At 39.5% G+C, this 20,220-nt stretch overlaps 1 protein-coding gene across 3 annotated transcripts in view; it reads left to right on the top strand.

The window, feature by feature from the left end:
* The first annotated feature begins 483 nt into the window (after positions 1-483).
* Cep350 (centrosomal protein 350) overlaps positions 484-20,220 on the top strand; it is a 157,697-nt gene continuing 137,960 nt past the window's right edge. For 2 of the 3 annotated variants that reach the window (XM_031385392.1, XM_031385375.1), the window contains exons 1-5: positions 537-885; positions 14,427-14,512; positions 16,115-16,161; positions 17,250-17,361; positions 18,420-18,579. In XM_031385392.1, coding sequence (XP_031241252.1) covers positions 14,440-14,512; positions 16,115-16,161; positions 17,250-17,361; positions 18,420-18,579 — 392 coding nt within the window. In that variant the 5' untranslated portion in view covers positions 537-885; positions 14,427-14,439. Of the gene's footprint in view, positions 886-14,426; positions 14,513-16,114; positions 16,162-17,249; positions 17,362-18,419; positions 18,580-20,220 lie in introns of all 3 variants that reach the window. The other variant, XM_031385383.1, reaches the window with a different exon arrangement.

The raw sequence follows: 20,220 nt of genomic DNA, 5'->3' as shown, positions 1-20,220 counted from the left end.
GTAAACCCTGGCCAATGAGAGGGCCACAGTGACAGCAGCGAGCAGCTGCAGCAGCCGCAGAGCTGCGGTTACTCCGAACTGCCGAGAGTGGCGATTTATTCGGACCATTGCTGAAGCATCATCATCAGCTCTCAGAAAGCTGCCGGTCCCTGGGATCCCCGGTTCACCCTTGTCAAGTCCTCAGCGTGTTTTGGCCCCGGGAGTGGTTGGTGAACCGCTTAGCCCGGAGGCCCAATTAGCGTCAAAGGGAAGGGGGTGGTCTCCTCTGCGGACAGACTTTGGCTCCTCCCGAGCCCTGCCTCCAGCGCGCCACACCAAAGATGGCTTCCCCGCGTTCTCTAGCCGCGGCTCGTCTCGCGCACCTTCGGCCACACTCAACATGGCGTCAACCCAGGGTTGCATTCCTGCGGAACGGTCTGCGGACAGTTCTCGCGAGGTTGGCGAGCCTCCTCCTCCCCCCGGCCCCAGCCCGCTCCCTCCCCGACTGCTCCCGCCCTGCCTCGCGCCGCCGCCACCGCCACTGCCGCCGGCGCCGCTCCTCCTCCGTGTCAGTTGTTGAGCTGTAATGGCGACTGGGCCGCCGCTGCCGAAGTGACTCCCGGGCGGGGGAGCGGGGCCGGACCTGCGCCTGAGAGGACTGCGGAGAGCCGCAGCTCGGGACGCGGGGCTCGCGGCCGAGCAGAGGAGGCCGCCTCTGCGCCTCTCCTTCCTTCCCTGCCGCCCGGCAGATCCCGGGAGCCGGGGCGAGGCGGGCACCCGGTGCGTCCCCGGAGCGGGGAGGCCAGGCCGGGCAGCCCTGGGTCCGGTCGGGGCGGCGTCACTGCACCCTCCGCCAGGCCCCGCGGGATGCACCGTGGGAGCCGCGGGCGGAGGCGACACTCTCAGGTGAGCTGCGGGGAGACCTGGCGGAGCCTGCGGACGCCTGTTCCGCCTCGGATGTCTCTGTCCGCGGTCCCAGGTCCCCGAGGTGGCCAGAGAGGCGGGGCGGGGCCCCTGGCACTGCCTGACGTCCCCCTGGGGATCCTTCTTGGGTCCCGAGACTTTTCCTGGAGGGTCCTCCTGAGACCTGGGCTCCCGGACCTACGGGTGCCCACCGAAGACGAGAATGCTTTGCCTACCTGCCAGTGTCGCCCTCAGCACCCCCGCCCCTCCTCTTGTCTGCATAGAGTTTAAGCCACCTCTCACCTTTGGTCTCCGGAGTGTCCCTTCTTCGTTTGGAGATCGAGCAATATTTTGGGAAATTCCGGGGCACTAGCTCCAGTGTCGGGAACAGGTTTCTGTTCCTTTTCCCGGGTGTAATATTCTCAGAGTGCAGGATGGGGAAAACTTTGATCACCTCCAGTCCAGCAGCAGTTGTTGAATCAGAGTCTGACGGGCTCATTCACACATGATTGGGCTGGTGTGTGTGTGTGTGTGTGTGTGTGTGTGTGTGTGTGTGTGTGTGACATTTAACAAGCCTTACACGTTGGAAGTTGTCACTCCCGCTCCCCTCCCCCCTCTTTTAAATTCAGACGAATATGCTAAATCATATTTAGCTAATGTCACAGATATAGGCAGAAATTTGCCTGGATTTTAGTGTTCAAGTTAGGAAGTTGCAAATAGGTATAGATTTTTTAAAATGGATTTTTGATATTGTAACAAATGTTTCATTGGGGGTGGGGTGGGGAAAGGTCGTTAGGAATAGTGTTCGGTATCCATGTACTCTACTTAATTGTTTTGCTGGTGTTTCTTGTTTTGAATTTGGAGAAGTCGTTAGTGTTGCCACGTTCACCTGCTCTCTTAGCTTGTATTTTAAAGATTGAAAAGGAAAGTTCATCCCAGACCAACCTACTATTAGCACTTGGGAATTTTTGAAGAAGCAAACTGCTCTCCATTTAAAATATTTCTTAATTTTAAATATTGCTTTTTAAAAAGTCAGTGTGCTGCTAATAACATGGGATTGTGACTTTGGACGACTCTTAGACCCGTACTAGAAGTTACTTCAAGCCCATGAAAGTGTAAGCATTTTTGTATGCTAAATTGACAAACTATTAAATGCAACAAGTGTGAACTGTTACTGCATTCAACTTCGTACAACTTAGTACACCTTAATCAGAGTATAAAGTTCATGCCAGAATGCACTGTATATGTGGATAATTGTGTATCTTGTCTTTTCATAGCAGAACTTTGTGCTTATAGTAATGTTTGTAAACAATTTTGTATATATATATGAAAGACTTTTTCTGACATGTATTGGTGTATAGTATTATTTAAGACCATCAATACTATAAAATCAACCTTTTATGGCGTTAATAAATTTATGAATTAAAGGTTTTAATTTTTTCTTCTGATTGTCATTTTTTAAAATCCTTTTTAAATACACTGTATAGGGGCACAAGAAAGGAAGTGAAGTCCTTATATAACCACTCCAGTTTGTTAAACTGCTATAACTTATAATGAGGGCAAAAGAGAAGTTGTACGAAATAACTGACTTTTTGGGGGCAGGGGGATGGGTGTACTTCAAATCCATGAATTAGGCTTTGTGTACTCGTGTGAGCAAAGGAGACTCAGATCTTTATTTTGTAGTTGTGGAAATGGACATACAAAGCCATTAATTTATGTGACTGCTGTTTTTATTCTGCAGATATTCTAGAAGTAGTTATATTTGAAATTAAATATTAGCCTTAGATACTTTTGCTATTTGTTATTATTTCAAAATATTTTTAAAAATATATTCTTCCTTTGCACATGACACTTGTTCCTTGTGATTTCTGGTTTTTAAAGGCATTTCATAAAATTTTATTAATTATTAATAAGTCATGAATTAATATAATGGATCACTGCTCTAAGTGGTTGTGATTGTTATTTGTGCTGTGTGGGTCAATTTGCAAAATAGTTTTTCTTATTGACTTTCCCCATAGGTTACACAGTTTTTAGTGTTGTACATAGTTAAAGAAAGTGCAGTGTCTCTCTGAATTGATTTTGTTGTCATTGGTCATTGGTATTCCTCAGTGGAACTTCACATTTACCTTGAGTATTTTGGGTTATTGTTTATTATTATTATTATTATTATTATTATTATTATTATTATTATTTCTCATCTGGCCTCCAAGTTCTCCTCTGGTGGAGGTTCTCTATTAGTTCCTAGCATCTATGAAAATAATCAATCAATAATAGTTGAGTTAATCTCAGCCCTAGGATAATACTTTAAAATCAGAACAAAAAACTGGTTCTTAGTTCATAGGCACATTTTAGCTTGCTTTAGACATGTGCTCCAAATGTCTGTGCAGATTTGCTGGGTATCAGGGAATGACAGCCTGGGGTTTCAAAGCCACTGAGAGTAAGCCACAGGTGGTTCCTGCAGCTGTGACGATTTTAGTGATTTGCCCAGGTACTCTGTTAGCAGTTGTAACTTAAAGAAAATGGGAGCTTTAAGACCCTAGCTTAATTGTAATTATAGTACAATTACAGACTTGTAATAAATTTGGATCCTTCTTAATCACAGTAGTGGGTGTTTAGAATACTGGAGTCCCTTAGTCCGGTGTCCATGCTGTGTGTTGGAAGGCCAGCACCATGGCCTGAGAAGAGTCCACTAAGCAGCTCTAGGCTTACGTTTGTTTTATGTGTCAGATACTTGTCAAGTCAGAAGGTAATTATGATTAATTGGGCGGTGGGTTTTTTTGTCACTATTAATTGAAAATTCAAAGTGGATCTCAATTTTCATGTTAACTTAAAAATATTAGACTATAAATTAGTTTAAGTAGAACAACTTTCTGGATGACATCTGGCATTATCAAAATTTCAATAAAGTACATGTACTATGTGATAAAATCATTAAATGTGAGTTTTATGTTACATAAGTTTTAACAGAAGAGCCCAACTATAAATAACGAATATTCATTTATCATGATTATAAATAAAAGGAAGCATAAATAAAAGGAAGATGTTCAGAATGTCTGTTGGTAAGGGAATAGTTAAAATCACAGTATATTTATGCTGTGAGATACTCCCCAGTTGTTAGCAGGCTTTAGGGATCTATATTTACTTGGTGAGAAGCAGCTGGATGTGTCCTTCAGCAGAAGGATCAGGGAGCAGTTCTTACAGGTTCACATCCCAACTGCACTTTGTACCAGCTGCAGCCATTAGTGACTTAAATTCATCTGTAACGTGGATATAATGATAGTCCTTGCCTCACGGGGCTATTGTGAGAACTAAATGAGTTAATGTCTATTCTAAGTAAGCGCAGGTGTGTTATGAAACTGCTTCCTATCACTAGTATGCACTGACATGAAACAGTGCTCATGATAGGATAGTGTGTAGAAGAAATACTGTGTAATATGATTTGACTTGTAAAAAAATAGGGGCCAGTAAGATGGCTCAGTGGGTAAAGGTGCATGTTTTACCTATGAGCATGTGCAAGACTATGAGGAGTTCATCAGAATATGCTGGATTCAGTTAGCCTCATTTGTGTGTCCTCTTCCATTTAGTCTCAGTTCCCTTATTACTGCATCTGTCAGGACAGTCTCCTGTTCACTAATATGGTTTGATTAATATGATGTTCCATTTTACTGCATATATCATGGATAAGTTCTTCAGTTGACTATTTCCAAGAGGAGAATTGTTGTTGATTCACTTTGAGAGAGTAGTCACCTGTAGTGAATGCTATCAAGAGGTCACATAGCCCTTTGGATTTGGAGAAGTGGTCTCTGGTGACCTTAGTGAGTGAGGCCGAGGATGGTGGTCACCCTGCAGCTGCTTGAAAGGGAGTGAAAGCATCTCAAACTGGAGCCTTGTGGAGTAGGGTCAACATCTCAAGAGGTTTGGAAAGGAAGTTACAGCAGTGAGGGGGCCCTGGGTAAGGGACTTTTATCTTTTTAAGATGTCCTTAAGCATAGAAGGGACTTTTATCTTTTTAAGATGTCCTTAAGCATAGCTGCATATAGGAAAACGTTGGGGAGGTGACTGGGACAAAAGTGTGAGGAAAATATGGCCAGGAGTGAGGTGCCCTGAGAGAACCTGGGTAAGTAGCTCTAAAAGGAGATTGCAGTGTTCCTATGGTACTTTTTCTCTAAAAGTTCTTTCTCCTTCTCCTCTTCTTCCTTCTCTTCTTTCTTCTTTTCTTTTTCTTTTTTTTCTCTTTTGTTTTTTCAAGACAGGGTTTCTCTGTATAGCCTTGGCTGTCATGGAACTCATTCTGTAGACCAGGCTGGCCTCGAACTCAGAAATCCGCCTGCCTCTGCCTCCCAAGTGCTGGGACTAAAGGCGTGCACCACCACTACACACACTACACACTACACAATACACACTACACACACACACACAGAGCATAAGAAGGCCAGAGACCCTCTTACAGGAGTCCTCTCATCCACCCCACTTGTTTTTCCATTCTCCTCAACAAACTCTTTTAAGTTAATAGTAAATTCAGTTCTTTTTAGCTATAGGTTTTGGGGGAGCCTTTGAACTTTACTTTTATTATTATTTTGGGTAGAGGCTCACATTGTACTTAGACTTCCTTGGGACTCCCTATGTAGCCCTGACCTGTAATCCTCCTGCCTGTGCCTTCTGAGTGCTGAGATTATAGGCCTACACTACTACACCTGGCTGCCTTATATCTTATTTTTCTTTTGAGATAGAGACTAGTATGTAGCTCTGGCTATCCTGGAGCTACTGTATAGACCAGGGTGGGATTGAACTTGCAGTTTAGCTTGAACCCTGCCTTAGCTGTCAGAGTTGCCCAGATTACAACTTTGCATCCCCAAGCTTGATCTTTGTACCTTTCTTATAATGCATATATTTTGGTGAATTAGCTACTTTTCAATTGTTGTGATGAAATACTGTGAGTAACACAATTTATAGATGAAAGGTTTATTTGACTTACAGTCCCAGCGGGACAATAATTCACAATGACAGAGCAGAGGTAGGTGGCAGCAGGCTGCTGGAGCAGCAGTGGAGAGCACACCTCACCGGAAACAGAGCAGACTTGAAGTGGTGAAGAGATGCAGGTCTATTTGAAAACCTCAAAGCTCCTAGTGACATTCTTTCTCCAGCGAGGCCACACCTAGTTCTCAAAGAGCTTCGAGGACCAAGCATTCAATTGCCCAAGACTTTAGGGGACATCTCATTTAAATCTTTACTTTTGGTGATGTTTGAATACACAGATTCTTTGTTATCTTAAGATCTTGTTTACTATCAACAAGTCAACATTTAAATAATATTCTTATCAATATATATGATTTTAACCAGATTGGGGTACACACTCGTGTGTGATTTAAGATAGGGTCTTGCTAACTTGTTCAGGCTTGTTTTGAAGTCACTATGTAGCCCAGGTTATCTCAAACCCAAAACAATCTTCCTACCTCAGTCCCAATGGCTAGGTTTAGAGGCATGTACTGCTGCATCCAGCTCAACCAGAAAAAAAAATATCATTTAGTAGTAGCTTTAAATAAATTATATTTATTTTTTCTGTTGGCAAAGTAGCCACTCTAAGTTAATTTTTGGAAGTTTATTATCATTTTGAGCTTTCATTTATATGATGCAAAATAAAATGATATTAAACAGAGTGTTTTAATCTCTTGATATTTTTTAAACTTAGTCTGAACAAAGCATTGGTCACATATACTTTGACTTCAATATAAAACAACTTGGTTTTCTATAAGATGTTAGTTAGCCTCTCTCATTGAATAACACTTTTGAGTAATTTGAGAATGGGATGTGTGTGTGTGTGTGTGTGTGTGTGTTATTAATATGCACAGTGGTACATGCCTCTAAACCCAACCATTGGGAGGCTGAAGTAGGAGGATTGCTTTGAGTTCAAGGCCAACTTGGGCTATATAGTTCAAAGCAAGACACACACATACACACACACACCCACCTATGCACCCCAATCTAGTTGATTAGCAATGGCACTCATTTAAAAATATTTATTCTTTTTATGCATATGGGCATTTTGTCTGTATGTGTGTGTGTATATATGTATGTGTATATGTGCAACACATGTGCCTGGTACTCATAGAAGGCAGAAGAGGGAATTGGATCTCTTGGAAGTATAGTCAGCTGCAAGCTGCATGTGGATCCTCTGCAAGGGTAGTGAATACTCTTGATCACTGAGCCATCTCTCCAGCTCCACAAGGATATTCTTAAGTTTGAGGAAGTTAAAGAAGCTTATATCAAGAAGATAAAGTGCCAGAAAGTCGTAAGGGCGATGTCATACTGGTTTCTTAAAGCAAATGGCAAAACTATAAAAAAGGAGTGACCAATACTGAATTTTTTAAAAGCACCAATATGAAGCCTCAGAGTATTACTCGTGGTAGAGCATGTGCTTAGCATGTTGAAATCCCCCAGTTCATTCCCTAGCATGGCTCTCTACTAAAGGTTCAAGAATGCTGAGACTATGGCTGGGTATCGCTGCACCTGGCTACGTTTTGGTTCTTTAGAGTTTGATCTGTCTACATATTTTTCCTATTTTCAAGAAAGCTCGTTTTGATCTTAGTAACTCTCATCTATCCTTTAAGTCTTAGCTTAAATGACACTTTTATATTTCTCAGGATGAGTTCTTTCTGTCCTATGCTCTTGTGTTAGGTGCACCTATGTTTTTCCTTAGTATCACTCCGTTTACAATTTATGTTTGGAATAACCTTTTAAATCCCTTACAGGCAGGAACCTCATTTGTTCTTTTTACTGCTATACTTCTACTGTGTAGCTGTGTTCCTACTTACTACATGTGAGACACTCACCAGATACTGGATGGCCTAGGTTTACATTGAGGAAAAACATCATTCTCATGACTGGAAGATAACTGGTTGGAGTAGCAATGGAGACCAAAGGAATTTGTTAAAAACACTTTACCTGCCTTCATTAGGAAGAGGAGAGAATGAAGGGTTTTATCTGTAGAAATTTGTGAGGAAGTGACTATAGTAACAGGTGAGGCACATGGAACACTTTCCAAAGAAGTTAAAGTACAGTGAAGTTAACACATCACAGATTTGGAGGAGGATTTGATTTTGGTAGAAGAACAAGGCATCTATGATGAGATTATTTGGAGAGAGGGATTTATGTTATGTATTTATGTTCTAGATGATGGCAGTTTCAGTGTTATAAGAGGCATTATAGAAATGACATTAGAGTCCTTCAGAACATTGAGAAAGATCTGGATTTAATTTACAGTTGTGGTATTTATTAGCTGAATGACCTTGGAGTAGTTCTGTTGTTTGCCTGATTTCATCTTAATAGGCAAAACGGATATGTGGATACTTGCCTGATAGTTGATGGAGATTAGAACCAGCCTTATAGGAAGAACACCTCCATAGTGCCTATGGCTGTTAGCTGATATTGATGTCCCATCCCATAGTGTTAAAGGTCTGTGATTCTAGGGATGTTGCTGTGGCTTTGTTTGGAAGCCACATGTTCTCAGGATTACCTCTTTGAAATGAGCTCTCTCTTTTTAAATGTACTAACCTGTGTTTTCTAAAAGTCTCTAGAATTAATAGTACCCAGAACTGGCTATGTAACAGGATCTTTGAGGTTCTTAGGCTGATTTGGAATCTCTGAGAGGTGGATAGAATCTGAGTTCTTTTGTTTTTAACCTTCATACTCAGGTGATTGGCCTTCTAGGGTAGTGGTTCTCAACCTTCCTAATGCTGTGACCCTTTAATACACTTCCTCATGTTGTGGTGACCCCACCAATGACATTATTTTTGTTGTTACTTTGTAGCAATAATTTTGCTCCTGCTGTGAATCATAACATTAATATCTGACATATAATCCCTGTGAAAGGGTCATTTGTGACCCACAGGTTGAGAACCTCAGTCCTAGAGTCTGCTGACTGCCTGGAGGAAGACCTTGTGTGGCTACTCTGAAACTCATTTGCAGTGAGAATGGTAGGGGTGTGTGTGGAGGGTTATTGAGTTAAGAAAAGAATTAGAGGGCTTGGGTATAACTCAGTAATAGGGCTGTTGTCTAAGAACCTGAGCTTTAAAAAAGCCAGCCATGGTGGTGTACCCACTTTTATTTAATGTCAATACTTAAGAGGTGGAGGCAGGTGGATCTTTGTGAATTGGAGGATGGCCTGATCTGCATATTGAGTTTTAGGACAACTAGAGCCACACAGTGAAACCCTGTCTCAAACCAGCTAATCAACCTGGGTTTGGTTACTGATACCACCAAAACCAAAACTAGTTACAGAGGTAGAGTAGGGGGAACATAATGATTTGAAAGTATTTATTCAAAGGGCATTTAATTGCTTCTTTGGTTGGTTGGTTTCAAGACAGGGTTTCTTTGTGTAGCCTTGGCTGTTCTGAAACTTACTCTGTAGACCAGGCTAGCCTGGAACTAGATCTCTGTGTACATGTGCACTCCTCAGTGCCTGTATGTGCACCATATGTGTGTATGATCCTCTGGAGGTTGGAAGAAGGTGACAGACTTCCTGGAACTGGAGTTGCAGGTAGTTGTGAGTGTCCTGATGTTGGGGCTGAAAGCCAGACTTGTGTCATGTAAGAGCAGCGAGCTTTCCTATCACAGCCTAGGAGTTTGTCTTTGCTGAATTGATTGCTAGGGAGAATGTCTCTTCTAGAACAATTGCTTTTATGTGTAGAGTGAATAGATGAGTCTTCAATATAATTTACACATACCTTTTTATTTATATATTTTTTATTTTTCTGCTCGCATGGTCTGTGTGTATGGTATACATGTTTGCATATGTATGGGCACAAGTATGGGTGTGAGTACATGTGAGTTTATATATATTTCTTCTGCTCTTTTGACTTAATTCATAACTAGGCTTTTCTTTGGTGATAGCCAGAGCAGTATCATAATTTTTCCTACCAGTCCTTAAACGTATTGTACATTAGTGATTAGTTATTTTTATCATATGACTCCTTTACTTTTGTGATATCATATGTTCAGTTTATTATATGGGTGGCCACCTTTTATCTTTTTTCCTTGTTATCAACAGCATAGTCAATTATTTTTTTCTGTTTGTGCTTTATAGTTTGTTTTACCATATAGTTTTGTGGGCTTACTTATATAATAGTATATGAATTCTCCCTAGTTTTCTCTCACCATGTCCCCAGGTTTATAGTAAAGCAAGTAGTATACATTGTACTTGTCCTTTCTCAGAAGTGGCTTTCCGAACGGCTTCTCACTTATGGATACATGCTCATGTTTCTCACTTAAGGTGACCTATTCTCCCTTGCTTTCCCTGTTAGTCCTTCTACTGACAGAAGTGCTGCTGCTTTTTTTTTTTTAAAGAGTTATTTAATTTTATGTATGTGGGTACATTGTTGCTATCTTCAGACACACCAGAGGAGGGCATTGGATCCCATTACAGATGGTTGTGAGCCACCATGTGGTTGCTGGGAATTGAACTCAGGACCTCTAGAAGAGCAGTCAGTGCTCTTAATTGCTGAGCCATGTCTTCAGCCTGGCAGTGTTGTTTTAAACAGTAAAAAATATTTTTTTTACTTTTGAGAACTTCATACCTGAGTACTGTATTTACATAATTCCATCCATCCTTTCCCCTTCCCACCTCACCCTCTCCCTTTTCCAGCTCCTCCAGTGTCCTTCCACTCTCTCAAAATGCATACCTTCTTTAACTGTTACTGTGTGTGTGTGTGTGTGTGTGTGTGTGTGTGCGTGTGCCTCCAGTGTCTTTCCACTCTCTCAAGTACATAACTTCTTTAACTGGTGCTTATATGTGTATGTATTTGGGATTCGGATGACCTATTAGGGCACTTGTCCTAGAAGAAGGCTAGTAAATTACAACAGTGATGGCCAAGATACGCTCACAGGTACATCTTGAGGATAACTAAATTGGACTTAAGGCCTGTTCAGAAGGTGGAAATTCATCCTCGCTCCAGTAAATATAGCCCTGCCTGTGGGTGGTGAGGTCATGAACTCCAGAGGATAACCAACACTGCCACTTTCCTAAACCTGTAAAATTTCCAGCCACATTCTAAATATCTACCCAGAGCCCTAGAATGATTTAGGCAAGTTACAATAGCATTTGGGAAATAGCTGAGATTATGAGAAGTGTATTGAGGGGTTAGGGAGCTGGCTCAGTTATTAAACTGTTTGCTATGCAATCATGAAGATCTGAGTTCAGATCTCTAGAATCCACATTAAAAGCCAGGCATTGTGGTGTGTGCCTGCAATCCTGGCTCTGGTGAGGTGGAAGCAGGCTCCCTGGGGCTTGCTGGCCATGTACTCCATCTCAGTAGGTGAGCTCTAGGTTCAGTGAGAGACTTTGTCTCAAAAAAGGAAGACACATGTCCTCCATGTGCATATGCACAGACACATAACATGCACACTCACACATACGCATGCCCACCTACACATGTATACTCAGACATGTATACACATACCTTAAAAATGTGTTGAATTTTCTTGGTAAGAAGGAGCTAGAAAAGAGGTCTAGTGATAGGTACTTTGGAAATGTAACCATTGAAGTACTGGGCTGAGGTAGAGGGCCCTTCATCCCTCAGTTAGTATATGTGCTGTCAAGGAAACAGGAGAGCTGTGCTTACAATATTAGTCTAGGAGTAGTGAGAGTTTCAAGGTTAAAGTTTGAAATTGTATATGTTAATAAAATATTGCTGTAATACCAATAAATGGAAAATTACATTGAAAGTATTTTTTTAGACTTTTAAAGACAGATATAATTTTAAACAATGTTTAAATAAGTCTTTACATTTTATTTATTTTATGTTTATGAGTGTTTGCTTTCATTTATGTCAGTGCACTGCATGTGTGCTGACAAAAGTCAGAAGAGGGTATCTGACCCCTGGAATAGGAGTTATAGATGGTTGTAAGCAGCAGTGCGATGGATTCTGGGAATCAAACCCAGGTCCTCTACAAGTGCTCTTAACTGCTGAGCCACCTCTTCAGCCCATTCAAGGAGTTCTAAGATTGTAAGAAAGTAAACTTGTAAGTCAGGAAAAAGTCGTTTTTTAAGATTGTTGCTTTGGTTTTGGGTTTGGAAAACAGTCTTATAAAATGGTGTAAATGAAATATTATATACATGAAAACCATGTACACATGTATAACTTAGTTAAGTTTTATGAAATGAACATATCTATGAAATTAGTATCCAAATCAATGAATAATTATAAACAATTAATTAACTAGCCCCTAAATCCGTTTGGTGGGCGTGAGCTCATTTGAGCCACTCCAGGGCTGCAGATTAGCCTCACTTCTCACCACTGGAACCGCTGCCTGTGCTGTCCTTTAAGCGAGAGGATTACATGGCACATGTGCTGCTTCTGTGTTCCTTCTGTAATAGACTTGTGATCCTGAACTATATCATTTTATGAGCAGATATGACATTATATATATGTAATATATTGATACATGCTGCGTTATATAAATGTTTACTAGATATTTGTAATTAAAGGTTGACTGTAAATTAGGCATTTATTTAGAAACTTTTTTATGTTTATACCGCTTAACCTTTATTAGCAGTAACCCTTAGATGTAGACATTGTGGACTGGAATGCAGTTTCAAAACTTATTTGAGCTCTTTACATTTTACATTGAGAAAATAATCACTGTATTTTTTGCACTTACTTTTTTTTTTTGAAAAATTAAAGTTCATTTTTTGACTTTTTTTATATTTACATAATTTTTTATTAGATGTTTTCTTTTTTTTCTCCAAATAACATGCTGTATTTTCTTTATAAATAACTAATTGAATAAAATGATTTATTGCATCTTACCTATTTTGTGTGCATGTGTATGTGCATGATTGCATTTGCCATGGTACACAGGTGGAGGTCAGAGGACAACTTAGGGAGTCAGTTCTCTCTCCATAATGTGGCCCAGGGGATAGAACTCAGGTTGTCAGGCTTGGCAGGAAGTATTCGTACCTGCTGAGCTGCCCCTTCCTCCCTTTAATTTCCAAATTTTGAACTTAATTTGTGGATTAAGTACTTAATAAATATAAAATTTAATATGCTATGAAGAACTAATAAAATTAATTTAAAAATTAATATCTTACTAGGTGAATGAACAAAGGATAATGAAAAACCCTAGGATTAAGATCTGTGGCAGTGGAGAAAGGGAAGGAAGGAAGGAGGAGCCAGAAGGGTCAAAAACTCCACAGGAACATGACCCACAGAATCAACTGACTGATAGTCAAGTTGGCTCAAAGAGACCCTGTATGGGTCTGACCTAGGTCTTCTGCATATATGTTACAGTTGTGGAGCTTGGTGTTCTTGTGGGACTCCCAACGGTGGGAGTCAGGGCTGTCTCTCAGTCGTTTGCCTGCCTTTAGGACCCTTTTCCTCCTATTGGGTTGCCTTGTCCAGCCTTGATGTGGGAATATATGCCTAGTCTTATTGTATCTTGTTATGCCATATTTGGTTGATGTTCCTGGAAGACCTCTTTTTTCAGGGGAACTAAAGGGGGCATGGATCCAGGAGAGATACTGGGGGGAGAAGAGGGAGGGAAACTGTAGTTGGGATGTAATATATGAGAGAAGAATAAGTTTAAGAAGGGGGAAAAAGATGTGTGGCAGAATATTTGATCTGGCTAAGTTCTACCATGTTCAGATTCAAGTAATCACTTTTCCCTATGGAAGCCAGCAAAAACCAAAAGCAATATGAATGATATTAAAAGGTCTTAAAGCTAAAAAACAGTTTAATGTTGGATCTTAGCAGCATGTCGTTCATATTCTTTAGTTCAGTTTTGATACATTTTGCAGATATTACCTTATAGTCCAAATAGGCCAAAATCCATGTACACAGTGTTGTTTTTGTTTTTAAGACAATGACTCATTATGAGTCACTGACTGGCCTGGAGCTTGCTGAGCAGACCAGATTGTTCTTAAATTCACAGAGATCCACCTGCCTCTGCCTTCTTAGTTCTGAGGTTAGAGGCGCATATCACCATGCCTGGCTACAGTGTTATTTGCAGGAGACAAAATGAAATGTGATAAGGTATTGGTTATTTTTATTTTATGAGAAGATTTTGTTTTCTTGTTTATTGATTGTGTGTATGAGAAACTGGGGGGGGGGGAGATATGTGCATACCATGGCAACATGTGGAGGTCAGAGGACACCTTGCTGGGCTAGCTCTCCCAGCACACAGGCCCTAGGATGGAAACCAGATGACCAGATAACTGAACCATCTCACCAGTCCTCCTCTTATTGTTATGCTAGGGGATGAACTGAGGCCTCAGGTAAGGGCAGCATGTGTTCTACCACTGGTACAGCTTTGGCCTCAGGACTTACAACATAATTGGTGCTCTGTAAATGAAAATGTTGATGATGATGGTAATAATAATAATAATCCCTCTAAAATATTGTATCATTTATTGGATTATTATGTGTTGCTTATGAGAATATGACACTACATTAGAGATGATAGTATTTTTCAGGATGAATAGGTCAGGATCTTTCTTTACTATTGTATTTTATAATAGTGATGGTTAGTGATGGTTGATGACATAATTGCAGGTAAATTGGCAAGATGAGGAGCAGCAAGTCAAAAGAGGTGCCTTTACCAAATCCAAGGAACTCTCAAAGCAAGGAAGCTGTTCAAGGTATGATTTGTTTGTTTGTTTGTTTTTCAAGGCAGGGTTTCTCTGTGTTGTCCTGGCTGTCCTGGTACTCATTCTGTAGACCAGGCTGGACTTGAACTCAGAAATCCACCTGCCTCTGCCTCCCAAGCACTGGGATTAAAGGCGTGTGCTACCACTGCCTGGCGATTTTTTTTTTTTTAAGACTAAACTTAGTCTCTTTCTAAGGTCCTATAATATGTTAAATTTTGGGCTAATCAATAGATGAAATTTGTGCATTATCTTTTGATTCATAAAACACAAGAGTGGATTATGCTGGAGCAGTGGCTCAGTAGTTAAAAAAGTGCTTACTGATCTTGCTGAGGACCTGTGTTCATTTCCTAGCACCTCCTTTATTATATGGCTTGCAAGTCCTTATAACTTCAGTTTTAGTGGTCACACACACACACACACACACATACACACACTTAAACCATTTTAGAAAAGTGGATAAATAATTTAAAATTTTACTTTTTTTTTTTTGGTTTTTCAAGACAGGGTTTTTCGAGATAGGGTTTCTCTGTGTAGCCCTGGCTGTCCTGGAACTCACTCTGTAGACCAGGCTGGCCTCGAACTCAGAAATCCGCCTGCCTCTGCCTCCCAAGTGCTGGGATTAAAGGCGTGCGCCACTACTGCCTGGTTAAAATTTTACTTTTTAATATACAAGTACCCTTTAAAAATGAATTAGTTGAGCCAGATGTGCTCATGCATTACTGTAATCCCAGAATTCAAAAGGTTGAGGCAGGGGGATCATGAGATTAAGTCCAACTTCTGCTACACAGTATGAACTCATCTCTGCTCAAAAATTATATATGTAAAATTAATATGTTTTAAAGAAATCCTGACATGACTGTCAGTATCTATAGTACACACATGATAAGTTAGTTATTTGTCAGAGGTACTTTAAGGTATTGTATTTCAAAAGAGAAACTGACAAACAAATAGATCCAGAGGAAGGAGCCTGTTTGTGAGGAACTAGAAATTAAGCCATATAGGGAGTCTTTGGAGGGAATTCTTATCCTGGAAGAGGATACTCATGGAAACAATGCAGCCTCAAACTAGTTGAAAGACTGTACTTGAAGAACTCAGTAGATTTGTTTGTACTGGTAAAGTGATGTATGGAATAGTTTTAATAGTATTCTTTCATGTATAAAATACTGATATAAGACAACACAAAGTTTTCTATTTGATTGGGGTATATTGGTGGATGCCAAAAATCCCAGCACTCAGGAGGTACAGGCAGCAAGATTCTAAGTTATATAGACTTAGGCTATATAGCAAGACCCTACCTTATTTTACTTTATTTATTCTGTCTCTGTCTCTCTCTCTCTGTGTCTCTGTCTCTCTCTGTTGTGGGGGGTGTTCAGGCCATTGGTGTTAATTGACTATACCTCCTACTTTTATAAATTTCTTGAGAAGCCTGATCTCACATTATAAATGCATTTGATAAGGAATAGCTCTCATTATAAATGCATTTGATAAGGAATGAAGTAGTTCTCAAGCCTTGGATCACATTTGGGAGCACATGAAACTTTATAGTTTGTTTACTTCAGAACTCTGACTCTGTTACATGTGACTTTTTCTCAGTAGATGTGACCACATCATGGGATGCACTTTCTCAGACCAAGGCTGCTGTAAGTAGTTTTAGTTTCTAATTTAAACACTTACTTGTTTTAAAATTGATACTATGTTATGATGTGATTAATTAGAATATTTAATTGTAAAACAAAGGCATATATTACACAATGAACAAACATGAGTAGTGAAGAGGTAAAACTAGACACTGCCTTAGGGTCTCCAGCCTGCTACCATCTTGACATGTCAAGTATTGGTGTGACCTGTGTGGTTACTCACTTTAATGAGCTGGTTCACTTTGTGAGTTGATATGAAGGATGGATGTGGGGAGATTGGACAGTACCTGTGTAGAAGGCTCCTTATCAGGGAGGAAGGGAAAGGAATTGGCTTTTTGAATGGACTATGAGTTATCTCTTCTGTTTTGTGGCAGTCATAGGTTCTTTTCCTTTATAAAAAAATGACTATAGGAGAGTTATATTCTTTGTGTTTAGTCTTGTCTGGATTATAGAAATCAAAACTGGTAAAGTAATGTATGGTCCCTTTAAGGAGATATCCCTCTTCTTGGTTGATTATCCTAATAAGTGCTTTCCCCCCCCTTTTCTTTTATATACCCCCTGAGTTTGGCTTTGTTACTTTATTGCCTTTAAAAAAATATTTAGTTATTTTTATTTTATGTGTCTGAGTGTTTTTTCTAAGAGAATGTGTCCACTGTGTGTGTGGCTGGTGCCCATGGCAGCTGTAAGCCACTATGTGAGTGCTGGGAACTGAACTGGATCCTTTAAGAGTAGCAAGTGCTCTGAACTGCTGAGCCATCTCTCCAGATGTTGTTTAGTTATTTTGTGGAATTTTCTATGTTCTAATCTTTGGAACTCTATTGAAAGCAAGTCATCTAATTTTATTTATTTATTTATTTTTATTTTTTTGTATTCTCTAGAGAAGGTCTATTCTCTGTGTCTTGAGAAACATAGCCTTACATAATGGTAGGGAGAAAAATTGTATTTTGATTCAATATAATAAAGATTTAGCTTTATAACAAAGGGGTATGCAGTCTCTCTCCCTGAGCTTTAAATGTATGTAATGTAGGAATGAATAGTAATTGGATTATTTCAGGATTAATTTATGTGTTTTCATGGTATTCAAATTTTAGCTGAGACACATTGAGAACAGATTAGAAGTAAGCCCTACAAGTACAGCTGTGATTGATTCTGTGATGGATGCTAAGAAGTCTGCAAGCGCTACCCGAAAAATAAGTAGGAAAGGTATGTGTGAAGTCCCTTTTAAGAATTTAACTATACTAAATACAGACTCATAAATTATTCTTACTGCTTGTGGGGATGCACATTTGCCATGGCCCACGTTTGTGGTTCTCGTTTACCACCTTTATGTGGGTTCTGGGGTCAACCCCAGTCATATAGATTTTTGTTGTTTCAGCTTAGTGTTTCTTGGTAGTCTGCAGTGCATGTCCTTAGACTGAGTACTTATGCAGAGTACTTCTGATCCAGCCTCATGCTTAGTGATGCTGATGATATTTTCACTAGTGCATCCTGTCTGACAGTTGAGTTTTCATTTATTTGTGGTAATGAGAATTGTGTCTGGGTGTCTGAGGTTATATATACTTATTTTTTTAGTTCTTAGGTATAGTCTTGAAGGTAAAATTTAGTTGTCTTAACACGAATGTGCTTATTTTGTGGGGGGCTAAATTTTAGTCATGAATACCTTTCATAGAGAAACTATATAATAAATTGATACTATGCAGATACTTGATTTTTTTTTTTTTTTTTTTTTTTTTTTTTTTTTTTTTTTTTTTTTGGTTTCCTTGGTGGGTTACAAGGTACAAGTAAATGCTCTCTACTTAGACTAAGTGTTGCAGGATTTTGGCAGTTCTTGTCTTATTGTTTCGAAGGGAGGGTTCCTGAGGGTTTAACCCAGAGCCCCACATGCAAGGACAGTTCCTTACTGCTGACCTGTATCTTCAACCTTATTTTTATTTACTTTGTATTTTGAGATCAGTTGTCTACACTGGTCTTGAACTCACTTTGTAATACAGGCAGGCCTTGACTGATAATACTCCTACTTTTCAATGTATAGACTTTGATTTGGTATTACCTTCTTAGAGTACAGTTTTTTTTCCATAAATTTAGTGACTGGTGTTTTCTATCTGCTTACCTAATATCTAACAAGGGATGGTAGAACTAGCACATAGTAAGTTATTCTCTTAGACAGTCATGGTTTATATCATATGTTCTCATAGGTAAGTTATTCTCTTAGATAGTCATGGTTTATATCGTATGTTCTCACAGATTCTGTTCTCTTTCAGATGGTGGATGTCTAGATGATTCTTGGGTCAGTGCTCCAACTTCCAAATATTCTAAACCACGGAAAGAGAAATCTCGTAGTCCTCTCAGGGCTACCACCCTGGAAAGTAATGTTAAGAAAAACAATCGTGTGGAGTTCCGTGAGCCTTTGGTTTCTTATAGGTTGGTATTAGGAAAACACTGGTACAGTCTAATAATAACTGCAATAGGATTATGATTCTTCAGTTTTTATACACTGATTCTGAAATTCTGTTAGTTACTTTTCTCGCTGCTGTGACTATATGTCTGACAGGTGACCTCGGGAAGGAAAGCTTTATTTTGGTTACAGTTTAAAAGGAGTACAGTGCATCATGGCGGGGAGGGCCTGGAAGAGGACCTGTGAGGTTGTGGGTCACACTGTGCCTGAGTTAAAAAGCAGAGGGGAAGGCTCTGGGAGTGAAATCTCAAGGCCTACCCAGTACCTTACTTCCTGCAACCAACTGAACAACTCTTAAAGTTCCACAAACCTCTAAAAAAAAGTGCCAGACTGAGCACTCTGTTGTTCAAACACATGTGCCTGTCTCACACTCAAGCCACAACTGGTAATTCAAAAAATAAACATTCACTAAAACATAAATAAAAACCGACAAACCCCTCCAAATTCAACCTTCTTATAAAATACTATCAGATTGTCTTCTTTTGTGGTACTAGATTCCAAATCCAGGATCTCTCATATAGTTGTCAAAGACTCAGCCACTGAGCTATATTCCCGGTTTGTATCCTGTCTTATAAGTATTTGATAGGAAGAATAGTAATTTTGTCTGTGTGTGCATGTGTGCCTGCCTGTCTGTCTGTCTGTCTGTGTCTGTGTGTATGTATGTTTGCCACATGTGTTGTTGGTGCTCAAGAACACTGTGGAGCTAGAGTTTCAGTTGGTTGTGAGCTATCTCATGTGGGGTCTGGGAACTGAACTCTGGTCTGCTGGAAGAGCAGAAACTGCTCATAACCAAGCAGCAAGTATTATGAACCATCTTTTTAGGCCCTGAAATTAATATTTTTCTTTTACTAATTGCATGAGTTTATTCTTTTACTTTGTAGCAACTTAGATGTTCTGGATTAATATGTTATTTTAATAGTGTAGGATAGTTAATAGAAAATGTTATACATTTTTGTTAACAATGCTTAGGATATTTAAGTACTAAAATTAGAGAATTTTATATTTTTGAAGGATTTACTAATGATTTGAATATGTCTTAGACTTACTGTGGCAAATAGACTCTGGGCCTTATATGTATTGAATTTATAAGCATTTTTTTGTGTGTGTATTTCAAAGTGTCAGTAAATCAAGATGTTTCTTGATGGTCTTGGTAATTTTAGGTATGTACTCTCAAATTTTGTGATAAAGAATTTGGGAAGAGGATTCAAATAACAAATTCAGTGTTTAATATGTTATATTTGATACTAGCTAAAAAATAGTCAGTAAAGAATTTGCAAATGTAGGTAAGATATATGTAGAATGATCAGTTATGAAACTATAGCCATGGGCATTGTCACTAGTATTGAAGCAAACAAGACAAAACAAAACAAAAACCCCCTTAGAATATGAAAAACCTGAGATTGAGTTGCTGACTATATTCTATTCTGATGTTCTTGCAAAGAACACTTGCAAAGAGTACTATATGGTACTTAAAATTTTATAATTTATATTTTTAAGAAAAGAAAAAATTTACCCAAAAGATAGTTGTATATTGAATGTCCCTTTCTACCTGACAGATTCCATTTATCAGGTAACCCCCTTATTCACCACACACATGCATGCATGCA

The sequence above is a fragment of the Mastomys coucha genome, unplaced genomic scaffold (genome assembly GCF_008632895.1).
Source record: "Mastomys coucha isolate ucsf_1 unplaced genomic scaffold, UCSF_Mcou_1 pScaffold1, whole genome shotgun sequence".
In the NCBI taxonomy this organism is placed as follows: Eukaryota; Metazoa; Chordata; class Mammalia; order Rodentia; family Muridae; genus Mastomys; species Mastomys coucha.
Note: the sequence above shows the minus strand (reverse complement) of the source record. Positions and strands in the feature narration are given on the sequence as shown.